The 26,385-nt window shown below is 39.8% G+C and overlaps 1 protein-coding gene and 1 long non-coding RNA gene across 7 annotated transcripts in view; one reads left to right on the top strand and one right to left on the bottom strand.

The window, feature by feature from the left end:
• Window positions 1-483: 483 nt before the first annotated feature.
• On the bottom strand, window positions 484-18,217 carry LOC144336341 (uncharacterized). Its single transcript, XR_013408006.1, has 3 exons — window positions 17,978-18,217; window positions 11,698-11,831; window positions 484-1,205 (listed from the first exon to the last, which is right to left on the bottom strand). It is a non-coding gene; the product is annotated as an uncharacterized LOC144336341 (long non-coding RNA).
• RNASEH2B (ribonuclease H2 subunit B) overlaps window positions 17,944-26,385 on the top strand; it is a 63,817-nt gene continuing 55,375 nt past the window's right edge. For 5 of the 6 annotated variants that reach the window (XM_015121100.3, XM_077974386.1, XM_015121098.3 and 2 more), the window contains exon 1: window positions 17,944-18,328. In XM_015121100.3, the coding sequence (XP_014976586.2) occupies window positions 18,265-18,328 (64 nt within the window). In that variant the 5' untranslated portion in view covers window positions 17,944-18,264. Of the gene's footprint in view, window positions 18,329-18,535; window positions 18,561-26,385 lie in introns of those variants that run through there. The other variant, XM_077974385.1, reaches the window with a different exon arrangement.

Consider the following 26,385-nt stretch of genomic DNA (forward strand, 5'->3'; position numbering starts at 1 on the left):
TGGGTGCCAGTAGGCAAATGCTTCTTGAGTAGCTTAATAATCCCCAAGACAACTCTTACTTGCTCACAAAAGCCAATTGGGCACACCCCTTGCCAACTTTGGGTTCAGCAATGTCAAATTGATGGCTTGAAATTGGCAGAGCTGAGAGTATTTACACCACAGAAATTGGCAGATGCCACAGATGGTTTTTCTTTTTCCCCTGAGAGCCAGCTATTAGCATGGACCAGCAGCCCATGCACTAAGGCAAATATAACATAGGTCTGCAACAGAGAAGAGAACATAGTTCTTAAAACAGGAGTCACAGCTGGTACAGCTCCACAGGAGAGGGTGGAGCAAGCCGTATAAAGGATGCCCACAATCAAACTAGAATTCCACAAATCAAAGTAAATAGGAAAAAAGCTGCAAGACCTTTCTACTTTAATATCAGTGATCTCATGTTTTTATCAAGAGTATTATTAAAAAGGTGATAGACACGTGGAAATAGGAGAGGTAAGGGTGTTCTATCATTATTGTCAGGGGTATAGAAACAAAAGCTTTAAAATTCTTCAAAATATATTTGAGGGGGAATACAATGGCTTGACAAAGCTTTATAATTACATAATTAATTATGGGGGAAATGTGATTGCAGGGCCTTTGTATTTGAGTCTCACTCAGCATTCATGGCATCGAGAATTTTCTCCACTTTACTATAAAAGGGATTTTGTTCTGAACAAAGAGAAAGAGAGAACTGATATAACGTCATTCATGGCGCAAATGGCAGCATAAGAAAGCAGAAGGTTGAGGTGACCAGTCAGGGGTGACCAGAAAGAAAGTGGACTGGGATGGGATGATCCACAAACTTTCCTATTAGTTTTTTTAAAAATCCTTTTTCTTAATGTAAATTACCTACTGCATAAAACAGTATAACATTAGAGGTTTCTGATTGAAGGAATAGGATTAACATAAATCTTATATTCCACTTACATGAATCAATAACTTTAAAAAAGATTATTTGCAAAATATCTGCCTGTAATCTCTAACATCTTCGCTGCTGTGCAGAGTCCCCACCCCTCCAGCCACATAGGAAGCAGGTGGTGTTTCCCGGGCAGGGGAACATGGCGCTGGGGGAGGTGGTGCTCATTTGTCTCTTGATCTTGCCTTTGGTAGTTGCATCCTTAGCGGGAGCTCATGAGACACTTGCCAAGCTTTCACAGAAATCACTCACTCTGTAAAAGAAATGAGAGTAAAGGAAGGGAAAGAAAATTAAGGAAGGCAGAAGCGGACACGGAATAGAAAAACAATAAGAAAGAGGAAATAGAAGGGCCATGGTTTTGAAATACAACGCCTGGAAAACAGAAAATGAAAACAGAATAAAGGAATGAAACTGTAAAAGCTATGAAACAAAGTAATGAGAGAAATAAAGTCTTAACTCTGAAAAAAATATATATGATTTATAACAAATATCAGGAGAGTGACTCAAGAGCATCCTGAAATCTCCTTGATTGTACCAAAGGGAGACCTGGGCTTCTTATGATCATGGCCATCTGTAAAATAAGAATGGTAGCTGTAAATTTTGAAACGACGAAAAATAACCTTGTAGCAGGAATCAAAGGGAAAGTTTGATCTAATATTGGCCAGGATGAGTCAAATACATTCACTTCACTAAAGTGCTCTGCCCTGGTCAGCCGATTTTTCAGATTCTATGAGACCATTAGAATTCCAGCTCTGCTTGGGCATTCTCTCTTTGTAGTGTTGGGACAAAAGCCTTACAAATGTTTGTGTAGAGAAATCAGTGATGTTAAAAAAGCAATCACTTGTATGAAAAATTCCAAAGACAGCACTAACATAAAATGATGAAAATGCCAAAGATATGAAAAATAAAGACAACTGTTACAAGACATAACGGCTCTGAGTGTTTGCTTTTATGTGACAGATGTTTTTAACCAAAGCTCAACACTGGCAGTTTGAGTACACTTCTGATTTTAATTTGTGTTCTATCCCCTTTTCATATTGATGTCTACTCACATCTGCGAAGGCTCTGTAACCTGAATTTGACAGGGGAAAGTGAACAGACTGCTTTTGGAGTGCTTCCATTAAGTCCACGTAACAGACTGTTAACAAAAATCTTAAATAGCTATTCTAATCATCAACAGCAATCTTACACAAATTAAATTAGGCCCAAAGGGCCCGATTAACTTTAAAATGCCTTACAGGCATGAAACATAAATTTAACTTATTTTCCCCCTTTGGAGTAGAAAGAGCATTGTTCAGTGTGACTCAGACGCACAGATTAAAAAAAAAAAAAAAAAAAAAAGCATGCATGCATGCTATAAAGACAAGGAGACAGGGTTTCATTTTCTTTTTCAGGAAACCACACTTACAGGCATAGAAATTCAGTTAGGCCACAGCCATGCTCCCTGTTTACATGCAAAGTAGATGCATTAAGATTGTTAAGGTTTTAAAGTAGTGCATTAAGGTAAGGTTTTTGCTGATGGCACAGCTACTCTAATCAGCTCAAGGAAGTCCTATTGCTAAAGAAAGGAGACATATATCAACATGCATTAACATTAAAATGATGCCATCAGAAGAGGTAAAAGTTGAACCGGAATTTCTGCAGTTCAAACTCACCTATCAAGAAATGGGTTAGATTCATAGTTTGAAGAATAATTATACCACGAATCAAGGAAAAACACTTTTTTATGTGTCTGCTGTTGTTTATTTTTGCCAGATCTCTAGAGGTCTGTCCAAATATATGTCTTGAATTTTCATTCATCTCATATCCAGCCAGCAGGTTCATCACTTGTACATTTGCTGTAGTCTGCAATCCTCACATGTGTTTGATAGCTTTTCTTAGGCAACTTCCTTCCAGCTGCATGGAACATGTAATTTCAGCCCAAGTCAATAGCAGTGAACGATAAACCCAGGTGCCAGGGAAAGGCAGCCTCTCAATAGATAGAAAACACCTGAAACTAGTCATCAGCAGCTTCCGGATAAGATCTCAGGAGTTGGGCCAGTGGGTTCAAGCACGCGCATTAAGAGGCAAAATGGCAGAGTTTGACTGGTATATGACCTTCTAGGAGCAATCAACTGGTAAGAGAAGGGCGCTTTAAGTAAGCATGCGTACAACTCCAGTAAACACACTGCGCATGCAGCCCCTCCCAAGCACTAGCACACATGTGGTCAGCCCACCCCAAGGGAAGAATCATAGGAGAAGGGACCCAAGACCCTGGAAGTATGTCAGCACATAAACCTCCAAGTCAAAAGGTCAAACTGTGCACTTGATGTCTCAAGTTGCCTGCTTGGCCCTCTTCCAAGTGTGCTTTACTCCCTTTCATTCCTGCTCTAAAGCTTTTTAATAAACTTTCACCACTGCTCTAAAACTTGCCTCAGTCTCTCACTCTGCCTTATGTCCCTGAGCCAAATTCTTTCTTCTGAGAAGGCAAGAACTGTGGTTGCTGCAGACCTATACAGATTCACCGCCAGTAACACTTTCAGCTCTTCCAAGACTGTTGTAGACACCCGTGCTTGTCAACAACTTCCTGCTCTGATGTCCTCAAGCTGAGTTTATTTCATCAGCCAGCAGATGCTCTCTTTTCCCACCAGCCTAGACACCAGTCAGAGTCATGGAAGGTGTTCACTTTCTGCAAAATATTCATTAGTACTTTAGAGAACCGAAGTAATTATCAGAAAACTACCTATTTTCCAAATACCTCAGAGGAAACTGACCATATCTGGATCACTGGGGATAGAACCTAATTAGTTGAAGCCAATGGCAGTCTTCCACCCTCTGAGATTAGTACAGGGACGGGCACCATAATCCGAGATGAAATAAGCAGAATAAAAGGAAAGACTCATATTTCACGTTACATTGTAAACCAGGAAGTATATATCCCCCATGGCCACTGGCAGCCATATTGTGAGCACAAGGAGAACCAGTCTTAGGATGAAACTAATGCTGCCCTACCTTTGAAATCCAGTGAGGCAGATAAATGTTCTTATTGCATACACAAGCTTGAGTCAGGTATTTTGATTCCTCATAGGTGAAACTACTTAATTAATTTAAGTGGTCTTATGAGTAATTTGTACTCCAATGTCTCTGAAATGTTCCTAGAATTTAACTACTAATCCCAGGGACTGGGCCAGAAGAAGCTCTGAGTAGTAAACAATATAACTCAATGTTGTCCTCTTTTTCCAGTGCTAGAGCACTATGGTTGACCCAAGGGTGTGAGCTCAACTCTTTTAGTGGGTTATTCTCCCAAGAGAATTCTTGGGAGAATTATGCAACTAGACTTTTCCTACCCACCTGACAAATAGGCCCTGTTATGCCCTATAATGTCAAGCTAGGCTCATGCTGGAACTCCCAAAACATGAACAAATGTAGTTTTATAAAGTTTGAGCTGAAAAATGTTGTGGTTTTCTTTTAGTTTATTCAGCTTAATCCCCTCTTTTTAGGTAAACCTACAATGGGGAAATGACTAAGAAACAATAGACTAGACCTAGAGATAGGACAGAGCCCAAGGCTTCAGTTCTGTGCTTGACCTGCTGTCCTGGTACACTGAGGCTGCACACTCATTTCCAGCACCTCTTCTCTATGGCACATGAGCATTATATAAACACTGTATTGGGAATCTGAAATAAAACTGTTAAGAGTCTATAGTTAAGACGTCAGAATTTTTTATTTTTGCCATATTAGGTGTTATTACTGTTATTGGTGTTTTCTGAGAAATAACTAGCTCACAGCGCTCAGATGCAGTGAAAATCTAAAGGACAAACCATTTGGGAAAAAGTTGAAAGCTCCAAGTTAAGGTTCAGCATCAGTTGTCCTACTGATGTTGAGTTTATCTGATTATATTTAGGCTTCTTAAGTGTGTTATAAAATAATCAAGTAGCCAGTTAACAAAACACCCTACATTTTAATATGAAAAAGCATAAATAGCAAGATGAATTTTATTTTGTGCAGAATCCATATGAAATAATTGTGAAAGTTGCGGCTAAAGAAGACTTTGAAATGTCATTTTCAATATATCCTTGACCTACTTAAGAACAGACACTTGTTTCTTTTTGCCGTCCTCAAATTTAGAATTCTCTGGCTGATTTTTAAAGTATTTTGTAGATCACATCAAGTTAAAAAGCTTCTGCACAGCAAAGAAAACAATCAACAAAATGAAGAGAAAAACCATAGAAATATTTGCAAACTACCCAACTGACAAGGAATTCATAACCAGGAAATGTAAGGCACTCAGACAACTTTATAGGAAAAAAAAATCTAATAACCCAATTTAAAAATAGACAAAAGATCTGAATAGACATTTCTCAAAAGAAGACATGCAAATGGCAAATAGGCATATGAAAAGGTGCTCAAAATCATGATCATTAGAGAAATGCAAATCAAAACTACAATGAGATATCATCTCACCCCAGTTAAAGTGGCTTATATCCAAAACACAGGCAATAACAAATGCTGGTGAGGATATGGAGAAAAGGGAACACTCACATATTGTTGGTGGGAATGTAAATTAGTACAACCACTATGGAGAACAGTTTGGAGGTTCCTCAAAAAAACTATAAATAAAGCTGCCATATGATCCAGCAATCTCACTGCTGAGTATAAACCCAAAAGAAAGGAAATCAGTATATCAAAGAGATATCTGCACTCCCATATTTATTGCAACACAATTCACAATAGCCAGGATTTGGAAGCAACCTAAGTGTCCATAGACAGATGAATAGATAAAGAAAACGTGGTACATGCACACATTGGAGCATTATTCAACCATAAAAAAGAATGAGATCCTGTCATTTGCAACAACATGGATGGAACCAGAGGTCATTATGTTAAGTGAAATAAGCCAGACACAGAAAGACAAACTTTGCATATTCTCACTTATTTTTGGGAGGTAAAAATTAAAATCACTGAATTCATGGAGATAGAGAGTAGAAGGATGGCTACTAGAGGCTGTGAAGAGTAGTGGTGGAGGTGGCGGGGAGTGGTGATGGTTAATGGGTAAAAAAAAAAAATAGTTGGAAAGAATGAAAAAAACCTAGTATTTGACTGCACAACAGCATGGCTGTAGTCAATAATTATTTAATCATACATTTAAAAACAACTGAAAAAGGATGATTGGATTGTTTGTAGCACAAAGGATAAATGCTTGAGATGATAGGTATTCCATTCACCTTGATGCGATTATTACACATAGAATGCCTGTATCAAAATTTCTCATGTACCCCATAAATATATACACCTATGTACCCCCAAAAATTAAAAATTTAAAAACAAATAAATAAAAAGCAATCTGTGACCCCCAATTATTCAGCTATTTCACTTCATCACCTCCTGCATTCTCTAAAACATCTGCACTATAGCCAGAAACTTCCATTTAACAACATGCTCTGATATTCAGAAGTACTCCTCCCTCAGGTTTTAGCCTGTGTTTTATAGGTTTTAGCCTATATCTGAAATGCCCTCTCAATCAACTTTCCCATGACTGTTAAAGTTCCATTCAACCTATGGGGCTCTTTATAAATGCCTTCTCATTCATGATGAGTCTAGCCCATACTGATTGTCCTTACCTTTTCTTGCTTTCACAACTGTGCCACCAATTGTTGTGTTACAGGTTGTTTTTTTCAGTATTTAATGTGTGGATCTTTTCAAATTTGATTATAAGCTGTTTAAGAATAAGCAATGATGTTTTTCTTTCTTACATGCATTCTACAGAGCATCTTGCACATATGGAAGATGAAAGCTCCTCTACAAGCTTACTGATTGATGGATAGAAATAACTGGAGTACAAGTGAAGTGGTGCCCTCTTTGCCTTCCTCCCCTCCCCAGGGCCTTCATTGCCACTGTCCTGTTAGAGTACCATTAGCTTCTAATGTTAGAACAGGCTCTTGATGGCTGAGGACCAAGTTTTTTTGTTTGTTTGTTTTAGTTCTCTTCCACTTCCTTCTTTCTGCCTTGCTGTAGAGTCTGAGTAGATCAGTTAAGATCTTCATGCCTATAGAAATGGCAGACAGAATCTCAAATTTTAAAGGACCACTAGGACACTGATAATCTCTTCTAGTTCCAAGTAGGGTAGGGCCTAAGCTGTTTCAGCAAAGTTCTTGTTCTCAAAATCCCCAGGCAGTCTTAAGTGTCTTGCAGAAATATGAAGTTATTTCTAATATCTAACCTAAATCTCTGTCTGCCACTCAAGTCTGTTCCCTTTATCACAACCCTAAGTGAAAACAGGAACTAGGGCTTTCTTCGCTGAAAACTGTGTCCACACCATATAACTGTTTTTAAAAACATGTATTCCCAGCTTATCTTCTTTACAAGTTAAAGACATGGTGTTGTGTTTTATATCTGGTCTCTGTTTGAAAATAAATGACTATCTACAGTACTGACTATAAGGAAGTAAGCTCTTCTTGAAACATACAGAAAGTAGAGATAAATTTTGTCACATTTGCTTTAAATATTTTCTTTTAAAATTTGAAATATTATAGATAGAGGTGACTGATGCCTTTGTACCATTGCCTGTTTTCCCTTCCAAAGAGTAATGACTATTCTGAAGTCAGGGACATTTTTTTTCCTGGCAAGTTTAAAAATAATATATATGTATATTCACAGAAATATATATAATGAACATATCTCATATACACATATATATCATATACATGTTTATGTCATGGGATATCTACATAAATTCCATATACAATATGCACCATTTTTAAGTGTTCATATTCTTTATGTAAATCATACCACAGTTTACGTATCACTCTGGAACTTTCTTATACTTAAGACAGTATGCTTTTAAGGTTTCTCTTATGGATCTACAGTAACGTGTTACTCAACAACAGGGACACATTCTGAGAAATGCATCATTAGGTGATTTTGTCGTTGCATGATTATCATAGAGTGTACTTACACAAACCCAAATAGTGTAGCCTACTACATACCTAGGCTGTATGCTGTAGCCTATTGCTCTTAGGCTACAAATCTGAACAGCATGTTACTGTACTGAATACTGTAGGCAATTGAAACACAATGGTCTTTGTGTATCTAAACATATCAAACATAGAAAAGGTCCAGTAGAAATACAATATTATATTCTTCAGGACTGCTGTCATATATGCAGTTTGTTGTTGATGAAATGTCATCATGTAGTACATGACTGTATTAAAAAACTTGAACCCATCTTATGGTAAATCTAAGAACTTTCTGCAGCAGAAAAAAATATCTAAAACCAGAATCTAGTTGAAAATGAATTTTGAGTTTTGAAAGGGCAATTTAACAGTTTGGAAAAGTACCAATGCTTATACACTCGTAAAATCATGCTGCTTTCAAACATTTTAAGAAACTCTCAAAATATTTTGAGACACGGCTGTAAAGTTTTCACTGTTTTCTAAAAATAAATATATCTAAAGATTGGTGTGGAGATAATGAACCAAAATCTATTAATAAATTTACTAATTAGGGTCATGTCTATGTGTTTATGGAAACATTAAACATTTGTTTATTTGAAGTAAAATCTCTTTAGCCAACTACCATAAATATTGGCTGCCTGTCAGAAATGATGTACCCGAATTTCACATGTTTTACATTTCCTCATGGTAACCCAGCCCACACAATATTTTTACATAATGACAGCTGTCAGGAAAGCAGAATATCTTATATATACATTGTATTTTGATTAATGAGCTAATGGTGGTTCTCTGTTTAAAGTAATTAGCCCCAATGTGGTTTTTAGCCAAAGTGTGCTCAGGGTTGACAATGATGTGATTATGTTATCCAGTTAGCGTATAGCCAAAATGATCACATTGCCTATAGCAATGCTTTTTGAAGTGTCATTATTAGGTTATAAAATCAATTTAATAGATTTTATTAGGGTTGAATAAAGAAAAGAAACCTAATAGATTAGAATAGTACCAAAGATATTAGCATACATTGGGCACAACGTGTGTAGGTTTATGAAACCTTTGTTTTAATAATGTGTGTATCTTTTGTGTGACTGCAAAGTCATCCTAAAAATGTATTTCTGACTGTGGATTACATTAAAAACATTTTGAGAAACCCCAGGCTTCTTTCAGGTTTTTTATTGCAACTGAAGTTGTTCTAGATTTGGCCCTTGGCTGCATAATGATTGAAGTTGTTCTCCTATACACACATATGCTTTCTTACCACCCCTTGGCCAGCCTGTTGGTGGAGCCCATTTCATCCCTGCCAATGGCACGTGAGGTCCTCACTTCTCCAGCCTTACCTCTTACTGCTCTTTCCCTCTTGTTCAGTTCACAGCCTCCTTTGCTGTCCTTGAACGTGCCATGCAGGCTGCAGCTGCAATGCCTTTCCACTGGCTGTTCCCTCTGCCTGGAACACTCTTCACTCTGGTATTCACACACCTAACTCCTTTTCTTCCTTCAAGTCTTTGCTCAGATGTTAGCTTCTTTATGAAGTCCACTGTGACCACTTTATTTAAAACAGCAACCCTCCTCTTTTTTCTCACAGACCTCCTTTTTCTGCTGTATTTCTTTCCTCCACAGCACCAGCCACCTTCTATCACGTTGCAGAATGTATTTATTACGTGTATTGTTTGTCTGTCTCCCTCTACTAGATATAAACTCCAGGAGGGTAGGTATTTTAATATGTTTTATTTATGGATGTAATTCAAGCAACTAGAACAGTGTCTGGCACAAAGTAGGTATCAATAAATATTGATGAGCTAATTCAGATTGGTCTAGATCATGAGAGAGAGAGAAAAAGAGACTGGCCAAGCATCAAATACAAATTTACAGGAGATTCTAGTGCATTCTTATGTTATGTCCTGTCTTTTATGAAAAACTTCTAACTCTCATTTGAAGTAGCCATTCTTTTTACATTTCCTCCTTATAGGGCCCATTCCCATCTGGCTCTACAAGATATTAGAGCAACAGCTTCTACTGACTTCTAGGAATTCATCCCAGAAGAGTGTATTGAAAGTTTTAAAAAAAAAAAAAAAGGAGTCTCTTTACAATTTATAGTCTTAATGTGGCAAATCTAGGCAAAATCATCAAAACATGTGCTTCTGCTGAACTTATTTATCCAACATGGAAAATGAAATAGTAAAAAAAGATCAGAAAACAAATCTCGGGGATAGTTGGTTTACAACATAAAACTAAGGAAGAAAAGTAACAGGATCAGTGCAATGGGCCCAGAGGTGCCCCCGCCCCTGCTGGAGTTACCACATTTAGTGAATAAACTAAACTGTGGAGTTGGCTCTGCTGCTGAGGCAGGAGTGTTATGTACTTGGGCCATCTCATTATTTCCTGCCTGAAAATGTCCAGCATACCCAGAAAGGCAGGCTGCTATTTGCACCTAATGAAGTCAACAATGCCTTTGTGTACTGATTCCAAAAATGATAGCTTGATCTGGACATTGCTATATGAAGCATATGTAAAGTAGCTTCTGTTTTTCAAGAGTTTATTATTAAATAAATCATTCCTGGAAAAAATGGTAGAAAATCACTTCTGAGTTGTACATGGTTACCACAGTAATGTCATTTGGATGTTTGCTCAGAGAAGACACAGCTGATGTTAGAAATAAGAAACGGAGGCAACTTCAAATACACTGACATCAAAAAATAGCAAGCAAACAAACAAAAAATGCTCAAAAGCTCAGCAAGGGATGTCTAAAGATTTGGCCACTCCTTTTAATCATTGTCCTAACCTCTACTGTTCAGATAATGTAAAAAACAAAAAAAGTATTTTTTTCTTCTATCCCCAAATTTATACCTTCTTTGTCCCAGTCTATACTTACGGTCTGAGCAATTTGAACATCAATTCAGCAATAAAGCTCCTTTTAACTCAGTGTTTAACTCTGAAACCACAAATGTTATGCCATAGCTTGTTCATACTTCTTAATTTTCTAAATCTTAATCCACATTTTAATTAGATAGCAATGTCTGGAGAGTGCCCATCCACAAGCAGGTGACAAGGAGTCTGTTTCATTATAGGCTTGCCACTTTTTTGTCAATTTAGTTACAATTTAATCAATTACTGCCATTGCTATGGAAATTACTACAGAACGAATATTGTAGTCCTTAAGTACAGAGCAATCCTTTTACATTTTAACTCAAAATTAATCCTACAGAACGAATATTGTAGTCTATAAGTACAGAGCAATCCTTTACATTTTAACTCAATATTAAATCCTTTTTAAATCTCTGGTTTCTTTCCAAATCCAGAAAAAGGATGCTTGCTTTGTTACAATCTTCACCTCTAGTATAATCTTAATAAGAAATACAAAAGACTCATTTACTCTGCCTAAAGGTTTTGATAAAGAAATTTTTTTAAATGTGCTGCATGTTTATGCTAAAAATAGAGAAATTATAAGGACTTTTAAAGAATAATCTGTTTATTAATTGAATTACATTCTCAAATAATTAGAGATATGTAGTGAACAAATGAAGAAGACTAAGTTTCAGAAATGTTGCTCTTTCAGGATCAACATAATTGCAAAAGTCAACATGAAATTGACATTATTCTGTAGAAGTTACAACACTTTCTCTTTAAATACTCAGTCAATATTACCTGTTTTTGCTCTTAAGCAAAACATTGGGTGAAATGCTCACATTACCAGAAAAATTTGTTAATCTTTGGCAAGCAACAAACCATATTTAGTACTTGCATTTCCTGTTTTACAGATGTTTTATTAGCATGAATTAATAAAATATCTTATTACTATTTGAAGAGTATTTTACTTACAGTGAGAAAGCAGCAGATATGAACAGCTTTGATTTTAGTAATGCGTGTCTCCTTAAGCCTCTTAATTGTAGAGACTGTTGGTAAAAGTAATTAAGATTTACCAAAAGCAAATCAGGATATCATTGTTTAGGCACCTAAGAGGAAGAACAGGGTAAAATGAAACCAGAAATTAATAGTATTTCCACCATCAAATTAAAAATATTAAAAATGTTAGAAAATATATCATAGTTGAAATGATTCAAGTGCAACTATGGTTAGACTTTAGTAATCACCCTTTTATTCTTATTATTCTTTTTACCTGTGATCATATTTTCTATAAAAGTTTATATCCTGCTTCGAAAAACAATTTTTTTAAAGTAACCAACATTTTGATTTCTCCATTTATTATCATGTTAAAAAATGCATAGCTTGAAAAAAATCTCAAACACACTGCATTGTAGAAAATATTAATAGCATATATAAAAGCAAATTAGGTGAGAATAACTAGGACATCAAGTTATTAAAATTATATGAATTGTATGATGGTTACTAGGGTGCCAGGCAGCAAAATATGTAATTATCTGATTATCTGATTTAATTCTGGTAGTCTGTCTCTACAGATTCTTCAGCCAGAAAAGTATACTTTGGAGTTTGAATTGCCTGAATTTCTAGTTACCTTGATTTTATATAAATAAATGTAACACTTATAACTCTATACACACATATACGCATATGGAAATGTGTAAACATAGCATCAATACTCTTCAGCCAAGAAGCCAGGAAGTCACCTGTAGTTGAACACGTTTGGTTCATTACTTGTTGCAGCGAGGGAGAACACACGTCACGGGAATCACGGGTGTTTCAGTAAGAGGGTGTTAGAAAGGACCTTATAGGATCTGGGCTTTGATTGGGTGATTTGAGGCAGAGTCAAAGGCAGCAGGGATTCCCTCTAGATTGGATGCTGTTAGAAAGCGGAGTAATTCTGTAATGGGGGATCTCACTTACTCTTATAGGAAGGGGAAATTATAGTGAGAATAAAGTTGTCATTGGTAAAGAAGTAGCACTCATTTTGGCCAAGAGATAGGGTGTTTGGTATTTCGTGGGTGGTACAGTGACTTGCTTTTGTCTGTGCTTAGACAAAATTATGAATTGGCCTTGCTCGGTCTTATGTAATCATAGTCTCAAAGTAGCCTTGTCAGAGGCTGGTTTTCTGTGAGATGGTTCATGTCTAATAGGAGAATCACAGGGTCTGCCTATGAGAGCCAGGCCAGCTTCTGGGTGTCAGGGGCTGCCCTTTCTCCTTCCTCAATAGCTTCAGTCATTCTTATCCTATAATGGGCAGAGCTCACAGGTTTATGTGTGCCTTTTTGTCACACTGCCAACTACAGTTCAATTTTAGGTTGGGTTGGTTACGAGAGAACAGAAAGGGAATATTCTTCCCAGAAAAAATGATTCAGTGCTACTCATACTCCCTGGTCCCCTTTCTACATAGTTGATGCACTTGACAGCGAACTCTTCTCCCAATCTGATGCTTGAGGACTGTGGTGCTTTCTCTATTGCCACTCGATGAGCATTTGATGGCAGGAAAATTTGGTAAAAGAGAACAACCATTTCTCCTGAGAAAAATGGTGATAAACATGGATTTTAATTTTAATTTTGTTTTGAAAGAAGCAATCTTACAGGTTTCTAATAATATAGAGGAGAAAATATTATTCCACTACCTTTGATACAATGTCTGCTCTAATTACCACTAAGCATTCCTAAAGGTTATTTGGCACTGACTTCTTCTCCTGTGCTCCACCCAGTTTTTCTTTTTTCTCTTTTTACTAAAAACCAAACATCTATTGTTTCCAGCATTTAGAAGAGTCGCAAATTTTCTACTCAGAGGTGTTAAAGTTGCTGCTCCCTTTTTATTGTTTGAAGAACAACCTGCTTGTCTCTTGTTAGACTAACTAGTACAGACTAGCACTGCAAGTAATTCACAGACTATTTTATGATCAACTGGATATAATCAATTTGTTTTGATTTATAAAATTGGGAATACCACAAGCCACGACTGCCTAGCTATCTGCATAAATATTTACTCAAAAAATATTTGCTGAACACATGCTATGTTTCCATATTACTTTGTCCCAGGCATGGGGACACCAGGGAGGGAAGGAAGGTGAAGAGCTCAATCTCTGGAGTCCTAAGGCCCGGGTTGGAATTCCTGCTCAGCCACTTGCTAGTCATGTCATCATAGGCAGGTACTTGATCTCTCTCGACTCTACATTTTTCCTCTGTAAAATGTGGGTGACTCAATAATACCTACCCTTAATGCTGTTGGAGGGCTGAAAGAGGTCATTTGCATTAACTGCTCAGTCCAGTGCTCAGCATAGTTAGTACTCAGTGAAGCCATTGTTATTTTTTGACAAAATAGTGGTGAATTACTAGATGCTATTCTTCCCTCAAGGAACTGACTGGTTCCTCTAGCTGGTGAAATTGGAGGCATCTCACTTATTCTTGGGGAGGGTATTAGGAGGCAGGAAGAGAAGGCACTTAGTGAGACCTGATGGATCAGTGAAAGTTGTCCTGGCAGTGCTAAAGGGTAAGGGACAAAGGAAGGAACGAGGCTTGTGTAGAACAGAATGGCCTCAGCACTGGGGACACAATACCAAGTGCTAGATGTGACAGAGGAGAGAACCACAGGCAGTTCCTTGTGGCCACACTGTGGACTGGATGGAGAGCGACGTAGGTAGTGGGAACTGTAGCTGGGGATTCCAGCCAGGACCGGATCTCAAGGGCCATGTGTTCAAAGTTTAGCACCTTAGACTTTACCTTGAAGACAATAGGGATCTGGAGTCAGTCTATCAGTAATGGTACCCTTTTCAAAAAGGTACTTACATAATTTTTTTTAACGATAAAGGAAATTATTTACAGAGAGGGCAGAGTTCATTGTTTTCTCATTCACAGAGTATAGTGACCATTACCTGTATGAGCCTGGCCCTCTCATTTAATTTCTCCTGCCCCTCATTCCTTATCCATTCCTTTCTCCCATTCCTCTCCATATTAAAGACACCCATTTTTTGTTTGTTTTTTATTATTTTATTTAAGTCCCAGGGCAGATGTGCAGGATGTGTAAGTTTGTTACATAGGTAAACGTGTGCCATGGCGGTTTGCTTCACCTATCACCCCATCACCTAAGCATTAAGCTCAGCACGCATTAGCTCTTTTCCCTAATGATCTCCTCCCCCAACACCCTCCCCCTACAGGCCCCAGTGTGTGATGTTCCCCTCCCTGTGTCCATGTGTTCTCATTGTTCAGCTCCCACTTTTAAGTGAGAACATGCGGTGTTTGGTTTTCTGTGTCTGCATTTGTTTGCTGAGGATAATGGCTTCCAGCTTCATCCATGTCTCTGCAAAGGACATGATCTCATTCCTTTTTATGGCTGCATTGTATTCGTGGTGTATACGTACATTTTTTTAATCCAGTCTATCATTGAGGGGCATTTGGGTTGATTCCATCTTTGCTATTGTGACTAGTGCTGCAATAAACATATACATGCATGTATCTTTATAATAAAATGATTTCTATTCCTTTAGGTATGCACCCAGTAATGGGATCGCTGGGTCAAATGGTATTTCCAGCTCTATATCTTTGAGGCATTACCACACTATCTTCCACAATGGTTGAACTAATTTACATTCCCACCAACAGTGTAAAAGCGTTCCTATTTCTCCCCAGTCTTGCCAGCATCTGTTGTTTCTTGACTTTTTAATAACCACCATTCTGACTGCCATGAGATGGTATATAATTGTGGTTTTGATTTGCATTTCTCTAATGATCAGTGATGCTGAACTTTTTTTCATGTTTGTTGGCCACATGTATGTAAAGACACCCATTTCTTTATGTGCTTGACATGGTCTTAAATACACATGTATCCTTGCAAAATACATCATGTTGTTCTTTATGCCTTTTACATTTACCTACATGGTATTCTGCTAAAAATAATTTCCTGCATCTAAATTTTTTTCTTTAGATACAAAGCATCTGTTTGTATATGTACATCAATCACTGTGTCAACCTTCTGTATACATGGCCCATATACAATACACATTGTAGCATTATTTATAATAACAGCTTGAAATAACCTAAATACTGCACACTAGGGAATGGATAACTAATCCTGGTACACCAGCAGTGTTAAATATCATGCCTCCATTAAGAATGATAGCTCTCAATATGAAGGGGCACATGCTTCTGACAATGTTAAGTGAGAAGAGCAGACAAAATAGTCTAAATTGTGACAACAACCACAAAAATACACATTCATATAGCCAAGGGCTGGAAAGGATCAGAGAAAAATGAAACAGGTATGTATGTCTGAGCAAGGGAATAATGAGTAACATTTCTCATGTACAGTAGCTCCCCCTATTCGAAGTTTCGCTTTCCAAGGTGTCAGTTACCCCCAGTCGACCTTGGTCCAAAAATATTACATGGAAAATTCCAGAAACAAACAATTCATAAGTTTTAAATTGTGCAGTGTTCTGAGTGGTGTGAATTCTTGCACCATCCAGCTTCATCCTGCAAAGGACCTGAATTCTCCCTTCGCCCAGCGGATCCACACTGCAGAAGTCACTTATGAGTCACTGCAGAAGTCACTCCTCATGAGCCACTTAATAGCTGCAAGAGTAGTGATGCTGGCATATTGTGAAAATTGTTCTATTTTATTATTGTTGTTGTTAATCTCTTACTGGGCCTAATTTACAAATTAAACTTCATCATAGATATACATGCAAAGGAAAAAACAGTATATAGAGGGTTTGGTACTATCTGCAGTTTTAGGCCTTCACTGGGGGTTTTGGATCCCATCCTGCAGGAATAACGTAGTGCTTCTGTAGGAATAATGGGGTGCTTCTGTAGCTGTTAGTAAGATGATGGTGTACCTGGGGATTTGCGCTATACACCACAGCATCTTCTACCGTAGTTTTGGGCAAGAGTGAAGATCAGAGCGGTACCAATCTGCTGCTCCTTGCCCCAAAACTGGCTAGAGGCGCCTTTCCTCAGCCAGAAAGGCCTCTTCTCCACCAGCTGTGTCCTGCAATCAACTGCAGCATATTTGCCTCACCCCATGGGAAACAGGTTTGAAGTTAAAAACCTTTTCAGAGGGCCGAGATAAATTTAGTGCTGCTAAATTTAACTACTTTCAAGATTAAACATGAAAAGCAAAGTGCATGAGTTATGTATATTATTCTTTCAATTGTGCAAAAATAAGATATTAACTCGTTTTTGCATGGAAAAATTCTGCAAGAATAGACAAGAAATGTTAACAGTTACCCCTGGGATCTGGGATAAAAGAGAGACATCATGCTTTTCTTTAAAAAAAAAAAAAAAGAAAAAAAAGAAATTTAGGTTTTCGTGGATTTTGTGTGTGTGTGGTTTTTTTGACAGAGTCTAGCTCTGTAGCACAGGCCGGAGTGCAGTGGCGGGATCTCGGTTTACTGCAACCTCCATCTCCTGGGTTCAAGTGATCCTTGTGCCTCAGCCTCCCTACGTAGTAGTTGGGATTACAGATGTGTACTACCACACCCAACTAATTTTGTATTTTCAGTAGAGACGGGGTTTCACCATGTTGGTTAGGCTGGTCTCGAGCTCCTGACCTCAGGCGATCCGCCTGCCTTGGCCTCCCAAAGAGCTGGGATTACAGGCCTGAGCCTCTGCGCCTGGCCCATGCTTTTCTCTAAAGTATGAAAGGAATATGTACTTTCTTCTTAAAACCCATGTACCAAACATCACTTTTCAATTAAAATGTTATTTTTAAAAGTTTAAACCCCCAAATTTCATGGTTCTAACTTTTTAAATAAATGTCTAAATTTTTACCTCATTACAGCGTTCTCCAAAACAACAAATTCATATTCTGAGCCTAAAACTGTGCACCTCTTTTAGTGATGAGGACGGAGTCCAAATTGAGGACATCCCTTATAACTCACAATGCACATATATTCTGACATCAATAGCAACATAGAATGCAACTGATGACCAATATATATTCACAAATAATTGAGGACCATGCCTAAGAGTTGGATTCGGATTCCGACGTGACTGCTAATGTCCCTAACACGGACTAGCTCCAGGAGAGTCCTCCGGCCCTGGCGGTGTGGCGGGCGTCACCCGCTGTCCGGGCCCACACCACGCAGACCCAGTCCTAGCTCGCTCGCTAGACCACGGAGGGCCGCTGGGTGCAGCGACAAAGCGCGGGGCCCCGACGACCCCGCCCCGCGCCGCGTCACTCGGCGCCCTGCGGCGCGCTGTGAGCACCTACCACTAGCGGAGCTGCGAGGGAGAGGCCGCGGCCCCTTCCAGTTGCCGGCGACCCTGCGCCGGCATTCAGAGCGCCTCGCCTGGCGCTAAATTTAAAAACGTAACACCAGCAGCAGGCTGGTCCCGGAAACGAAACGAAACTCGGCCCCCGGGCCTCCTCCCGGGCGCTGCCGGTCCCTCAGCGCGCCGCGCCACCCGGAACAGACCCTTCTCCCGCCATTTTCGGCGGGGCTGGGAGACTGAGGCCCGCAGCGCTGGGCCTGCGGCGCCCCGGAAGAGGCGGGCGGCATGGCCGCCGGCGTGGACTGCGGGGACGGGGTTGGCGCCCGGCAGCACGTGTTCCTGGTTCCAGGTAAACACGCGCGCCCGGGCGGCGGGGACTGCCCAAGAGCTGGTGAAGCGGCACGCCACCCCGGGCGCGCTGCCCCCCACCGCGGCAGCTCCCATTCCCCGGCCTGGCGCGGGATGGGATTCTCTCTGGGACAGCTGGCCCCGCATCTTGGTCACACGTCATAGCAAACCGCGGTTTTCAAACCCGGAAGCGCCGAAAAGGACCGAGCGTGTTTCCTGGGCCCTGATTCCCGGTAGCTCGGGTGGGCGGGTGGAAGCCGACTCAGCCTGCGGGGAGCCACGCGGGTTCGGGGTCATCGGTGCGCTGCGGGCCCCGGAGGTTTCTGCCCTTGGTGTTCCCCACCTGGCAGCTGGCCCTGCTTCTGTGATCCTACTGTGTTGGAACCAGGGATCCAGTAGGCTCGAAGTGGCCCCAGGCGGTGCGCCGTTTTAACAAGAAAGCAGAGGGACAGGCCTGCGGTGGCGAGGCAGGAGGGAAGCGGGATGGGAGTCGCGGTTAGGCCAAGGGTGGTTCAAAGCGACTCAGCAGGATAATGACCACAGGAGTGCTGGAGCCGGGCCTTTCAGCCCCCGTGTGGATGATGACGGGCCATCCAGGACGTGCGAGGGCTTGAGACAATGGACAGCCAGTGCCACACAAGGAAGGATCGATTAAATGACACAGTTAAAGGAATTTGGCCTACGGAATGCAAGCCAGAAAGTTTTGGTCTTTTTATATATGTATAACATTGGAAAAAAGGAAAATCTCCTGTTCCCTGTATTAAATTTTGAGTTTAGCTCAGCAAATGCAGCGTGTTCGTTGCCTAAATATAGTCTGATACCAATATTCTTTCCCAGGAATTCAGAGTTTTATGATGCTTATTGAAAATGTTTACATGACAGGCTGTGAAGAATATTTTTTGCCTCTAAAAAAAATATATAAAGTGTACGAATTTTACGTATGCAACTCGTTGAACTTTTCATACGTATACATCACCCTAGTAACCATCCCAAGGATTAAAAACCATACCAAGGATTAAAAACCACTGCACTCAGTTTGTGGATGATGTTCGAGATGTAGACTGTTTCCAATAGGTCCTTATGCCTATTCTTAGATAGCCCCAGGAACCTCTATGCTGACCTCTGTCACCAGAGGTTAGTTTTGCCTGTTTGGGTAAGAGTGTACCCCTTTGTGTCTGGCTTCTTTCACGCCGAAAATTTCATCCATGGTTTGTGAAATTCATTCATGTTGTAGCAGTTGTTTGGTTGGTTAGTTTTTTCATTGCTACTTCTGTTTAATTGTATAAATATCCAAACTATCTGCCCTACTGTGGATGAACATTTGAATTGTTTCCAGTTTGCAACTATTACAAGTTACACTTCTCAGAGCATTCCTTTAGGCGGCTTTTAGTAGACATAGGCACTCATATCTCCAGGGTGTATACCCTGGAGTGGAATGGCTGGTTCTAAGTATTTGTGTGTAGAGCTGTAGTTGACACTGTTAAATGGTTTTCCAAAGTGGTTATACTGATTTATATTCCCACAAGCAGTGTATGAGAGTTCCCATTGCTGCACATCTTCAGTAAAGAGGTTTGGGTGGTAAAACAGCCAATGCAAAATTCAGAATTTTGACAATCTCGCAAAGGACTACCCGTATACATGCTTTTCATTAGAAAAATCATCCTTCTCACTTTGTCACTTCAAGACAATTAGATTTTCAGGGTAGGAACTCTAATCATTCTTTCAGAATCAAGTGCATTATTATTATTCAGATATACACAATAGCTGATGATAATTTGAGCTTCTTATTTTGTTGTTCTGTTTAATCAGTATTGACATCGTCGTTTTAAAAGTGTGTTTGTGTCCTTATTGTATTAAACACAAAACCCTCAAAAGAATTAAATATTGATTGTATCCCTGAAAAATGTAGGTTTTAATATATCTACTGCTGGGTTGTGGGAAGAGTTTCTGTTGAGTTTCTGTTCAAAGCTGAGATCTACTGTGACCTTTTAAGGCATTGGCGGAGGCTGAGCAGCTGTTGGGAACTGCTAGAAAGAGCTGTGTGGTCAGGCGGGCAGGAACTCTTAACAGTTAAAAACTTGGGCTGCCAGCTTCTGCAATTCTTCCTTCTGGCCTTTAGTGCCACCTGCAGGCTCTGAGGGTACAACACGGTTTGATAGCGACTGCAGTCCAACAGTAGTTCTCAAACTTGAAGGCGTCACTCACCTAGGGAGGTGGGCCTCAGCCCCCACAGGTTCTGGTTCAGTAGGTCCTGGGCTGGGGCCAGAGAATGTGCATTGGTAACAAGTTTCCAGGAGATGTTGATGCTGCTTGTCCGGAAATCTCGGCCCCACCCCAGGAACCACTGCAGTAAAGACTTTGGGAACTAGATTGGGATATAGGAATGACCAGCCTCATGTTTGGCCCTCTTTGTGGTGGGCCAGAATTTAAATGGTCAGGGAAGTGCATGTAAGTGCAGAGTATGAGGTTCATCTTCCCAGTTGTCTTTTCCAGAAGGTGAGAAATCACCCTGCTTAGTTACACATTTGGGAGTTGGAAACGATATGCCCTCGGCTGAGGGAGCACTATACCCCAGTAAAGTTGGGCCCTTAATAAAGAAACCAAAGATTATTAAACATTTTTCAAAAGTATTTGGTGGAGGCGGCCTGTATTCGATTTTAGAAAACTTGGGATCTGAAGAACTTACTCTGTGTACTGAAAAGTGAGCACATGAACCCAAAGGCCGACAGAACTTTAAAGGGATTTATCCATGAGACAAGGGTAAAGCTGCCTAACCTTGCAATGATACATTTTTTCAACATTTAATTCATGCTGTTCATCGAGTTGCCTGCCACAGCACTGTGTTATATCTTGAAGGATATATTTAAATGTTTGGTTTAGGTATTTTGCCTCTAGTTTTCCATTTGTTTGGAGAAGCTGACTATCTCAGATAAACAAATCTGGGACTTGGAAGAGATACTTGTGAGATATTCAGACTTGGGACGTTGGTTTTCATAGGCTGGTGAAGACAGAACCGTTTCCCATTTCAGCAAAGGCAAGCATTTCTTTTAGTTGGGGTTGTCTTAAATGTTTCTGTAAAATGGCCTGGGAATACTAGCCTGTTTGCAGTTTTAATTTCTATAAGAGGCCATTAACATCTTTACTTTTTGGAAAGTAGTGTAAGTTTCTATCCCTCTTTTTCTGCCCTAAAAGTAAATGTTTGAGTCATATTTTTAATATTTTTCTTAAGTCCATTTTTCTTGTTAATGCTAGTAAGTTGGGATGTACCCAGGTGTGAGAGGTCACCTGATTCACTGTGTATAGAAGACTGCATTTATTGCTATTGGGGGCTGAACAATTAATTGGGTTCATCTCCAAGGAAATGTTAATTGGGAAACCTTAACATTGTGTATGGAAAAAAAAAAAAAGAAGAAAAATCATTTCAGGCCTATTAAAACAAAACTCATTTGGGTTTACTTAGGCTGATTAAAATGTTCCTTAATCAGCTCCCTGATTAAACAGTCCTGAGGTGAAACTGGACCTCAACTCAGATTTTCAGTTAGAAACAAGTTTTGCAATAAAGTTATCCCCCTTTATTTCATGAATATATATGTTAAAAAGTATTTTAGGAAAGATTGCACTTATTATTTATTTCCCCACAGATAGCAGTTTCTTGGAGGTAGAGGATGGGTTGCTTTTTGGGAGATAAGAATCACTGTCTACCTTAGACATTTCAAATACAATAACAGCTTTTTATGTGAGGCATCATGATAATCACAAATGATTATGCCAGAGCTGTCTCTCCAAGTGGAATGCAAAAATAGATGTGGAAGGATTATATAAATTTGTGCATTAGAACTATGTTCTAATTAAAGGATTTAAAAAATAAATTTAAAAGGAAAAACTAATTTTCTTAATGATGGAGAAAAATTTATTTCTGATTATAGTCTTGAAGCCTTTTTTTTTTTTTTTTTTTTTTAAATCCACCAACTGGCATAATTGTAGCTTTTTATAAGTCCAAAGAAATGCCTCTTGTTTTGGGGGAGAAAAAAAAGTAAAGATTTAAAGTGTATGGCAAAGGAAGAACTACTATAGATTTAACTGACTTTTCAGTGACACTAAAAAAACACTCTTTTCTCTTCTTTACCTAATGGCACATGGTTAATCTCAGAAGAAAAACTTAGCAGGATTTTTGTTCTTTGTCAAAACGGTATGTATGTATATGTTTGTGTTTAGAAATACACCTGAGGGCCAAAAGCTTCCTTATTTTTAGAAGAGATGAACTTCACTTGGCAAATGATAGAGAACCTGGCCAGTTCAAGTGCTGATTTTAGACAACCTCGGAATGGTTAAGCTCACCTTTTTGGAAGATGTGTCATTTACCGAATAGTCTACTGCAGGCAGCCAGCAATGCAGGAGTCTCAGAGTTTTCCAGCATAGAGCGTGTTTAACATTTTCCACACGAATCCTCAGTCTGGTTTTGTTTTTGCGAAATGTTTTTTGGTGGAACCCAACTGACCTTTCTCAGATGGCCACTGGATCCGCCCCCCTTGCTATCTATCTGAGCACGTTCTGAAGTGGATGGACTGCAGTTGCCAGTTGGTGTAATCAGGCTGTTTCCAGGGTCTGATCTTGTCCCTTTAGTAATTGTTCCAAAATACTTGGGATATTTATGAGTAAGAACTCATGACTCCCACATATTTATTCTCCAGGTCAGAAAAAAATATATTCATTAAAGGAAAGCAAGCAGTGTTCATGATTTTTTATTTGAGTAACAGAATAGGGACTGCATGGATTCTCCCACATCCTCTGAGCTTTAACTGTGATGCTAAAAAACAAACAACTCAGTCAGTGTGCTCCAAAGCCTGGCTATAATGACACACACTTAAAAGCTAGATTTATGCTATTTATTAGCTCTGTGTCCTTGGACGGTTTACCTCCTCACTATAAAGCCTCACTTTCATTATCTCTACAGTGGGGAGAACAATACCAGTCTCGTGGGGTTGTTATCTGTGGTTTGAGTTACTCATAAGATTTCTTACACCTCAGGCTTTTAGCCCTGGGCCTCGGACAGAGTAGATATTTCAATAAATATTTACTGAACGAATAAAAGTCTCACATTCCATTTCTTCCTGCAATGTCTTTGCTTATTCTGCTTTTTCCTCCCCTTCTACTTCTATCCAAATTCTACCCTTTCCTCAAGGTTCCGTTCAACTTTATTTTCCACAAAGCTAAGCCATTTGCTCCAGCTCAACTTCTCTGTCTTGACTTTGTGTCTGCCTGGAATCCTGCCTGCTCTTCACTTTATCTACCTGGCAAATTCCTACTTATCCTTTAAACCCAGCTCAAGTATCACCTCTACCAGGAAGCCTTCCCATGGGTCTCTCCTCTTGTTACTGCCCAGGTTCATGGTACCTCTTTGACCACCTACACATTTCATCATGATTATTCATTTAAGTGCCATTTTTATGTAAATATGTATTGAACACCTAATACATGCCAGGAGCTAGAGAGAGTCCAAGTGTGTTCTCTCCCTGAGTGGCCATTTCACTTCTCAGTGTGGGCACCTCAGCCTTCAGCTTAGAGCAGAACCTCCAAACAGTAGACCATGTCACGTAGGATTTCCAGGCCTTTGTTCAGTGCTACCTTTATGATTTCCTTGTCTAAAGATGACTGTTTGCTAAAGCGGAATGGGCCACCCCGGGGCAAGGGAATGTAAGGGATTTGGGGCTGCATGTTCTCTGTTTCATTATCTGTCCCAGAAACAACTAAGCTGGAGGCTGGCTGAGGTCTCCCCAGTCAGTGCTGACTCCTCCAAGGGCCTGGGTCTCAGCATTTGGTGAGGCTCTCCTGCATGCTCGGCTACCTTTGCCTCATCGTTTTTCAAGTTTTGTGTTGTTGTTGTTGTTGCCCTTTTAACCAGTTAACTCTACATTTACACGTTTTTCTCCTAGAGTTTTTTTTTAAATAACTTTAAATAATTAGAATAGTAATACTTAACCCAGTATAGAAATTGTAGTAATACAGGAAAAAAAATAAAGAATAAAATAATTTGTCCATCATCCTGCCACCCAAAATAAAAATTTTGGAGATTCTTATTTCCAGTCTTTTCATGTTGTTTATATTACAAAATGAATTCCAGTGTTGTTAAATTTTTTTTCTTATTTTTCTATTTTTGCCTTTATTTCATTGTTTACTCTTACTACTTATTTAATGTAACACTAAAACACTCAGGGAGATTGGGGTTACATAAAAGTTTATATAGTGCTGTTCTACATAAAATCGGAGAAAGACAGTTCAGTTGATTTAATAGAGGTAGGGGCTGTTTTTTTTCTCTTGATTTTGATAAGGACAGAAACTTACACAGTGATATGAACCAAGTTGACAAAAAGAATTTGTATTTTAGGCTTTGAACATTGAAGAGGTATATTACTTCACACAGTAGACAGTACATATTTGGAATGGGTTATCTTTGAAAGTGGATAAAGATTGAAAATACAAATAGGTGCAAAATAGGTAAAGACACATTTACAGAGCTATGTTGGACACAATGGCAAACTAGGATGTTTCAGAAGTCATTCAAAGCAGGTTGCATTTTTTGAGGACAACCATAGCCTCCTGCAAACATCCGTTGGTGTGCTTTCCTGAAAGCGGATACTGGTTTGAATAGCCTGTGAGTCTGCCTTAGTATGGAAATTGCCATTTTTTAATGTGGGATCAATGCACCTGGGTTGTGTGTCACAAAACCAGACTTGAACTTCTGTGGGAGTTCCTTAGCAGGTTCACATCTTCCCAGGAAGGAGCAGGGGTGGTGGCGTGGGGGAGAGCATAGGACATCTGGCCCTAGGGTGTTGCAGCAGGGGGAGTCCAGGGTTTCTGCCTGAGTGTTAACTTCCTCTTCTCAAACCAACTTCCTCCATTTAGTGGAAAACTGGTTTCACATGATTCCCAAGCCTCAGCTCCCCTGGTGTCTGCTGGGAGGGGCCTCTCCTCTTAGTTCCAGTTTGAAACCTTTCAAAACAGCCTTCTGACCAGTCCTGCTGTGGTCACATGCAGTCCCACCCTCCACCTGCAACCTGTTACTTCAGTAATCACATACCTACTGTAGCCAGGGAGGGCAGGCTTCACTGTAAGCACAAGGTGCGAGAGGAGGACAAAGTGGGCACTTGAGGATAAAGAGTGCTTTTCTGGAAGAAAGAAAGGGTCCAGGATAGACAGCAGAGGAACTAGCTACCACGTCATTCACCAGTGGGACTCTGAGCTCTGGCCAGAAACCTCAGTGGGACTCATGAGCTGTCTTGCCTACGGCCAGCATTAGGGGTTTCTCAGTTGCTGGTTGTCTCTTTGACGGACTTGTATATAGATATGGCAGAGGTTTATCTGTATGGAGAATTGAGTTCTAGCTGTAACTTATACTTGCCTTCATTTAGTCAAAGTTTGTATAATTTTTAGGAAGCCCAGCTTCTAGGTCTGCATCTTCTAGCTGTTATCACTTTGCAAAACACTTTCATATAATTGTGTTTGACCCTCTTGATGACCTTGGGAAGCAGTTAAGGCAAGCTTTATTATCACCATTTTGCACATCGGGAAACCAAGACTCAGAGAAGTCAAATAATCTGTCAACATACAATAGAAATCCAGTGGCAGAGACTGTCAACGCTCTCAAGTCCTTTTCCAGGACTCTTGCATGTGCCAGAGGCCACTCTGCTGACTGAATAATGATACCTCACCACTGTGGGAGAGGCCAGAGGACCAGGAAAGGCTGGTCTCAAACTGCTCTCAGGTTGATGACTGGGGTCTAGATATACCTCCTTCCCTGGAACCAAACCTGGTTGCTCTCAGTCCCCCCAGTCAGGTCTGTCTTTTCTAGCATTCCAGAATTTTTCCTGCTTCCCACATAGTTCATGCTCCATCTCAATATGTTTGCTGGTCATTGTGGCTCTGAGTTGGCTGTGAACCTGAATTTTTTTACTAGCTTCTTCTCCAGTGCACAGGTCATTCCTAGAAATATGGTTGTTGATAGGGACAGCCCTGAAAGAATGGAGATTTTGTCTTCTGTGGTCCTGCTGAAGGCTAGTT

Source organism: Macaca mulatta, chromosome 17 (assembly GCF_049350105.2).
Source record: "Macaca mulatta isolate MMU2019108-1 chromosome 17, T2T-MMU8v2.0, whole genome shotgun sequence".
In the NCBI taxonomy this organism is placed as follows: domain Eukaryota; kingdom Metazoa; phylum Chordata; class Mammalia; order Primates; family Cercopithecidae; genus Macaca; species Macaca mulatta.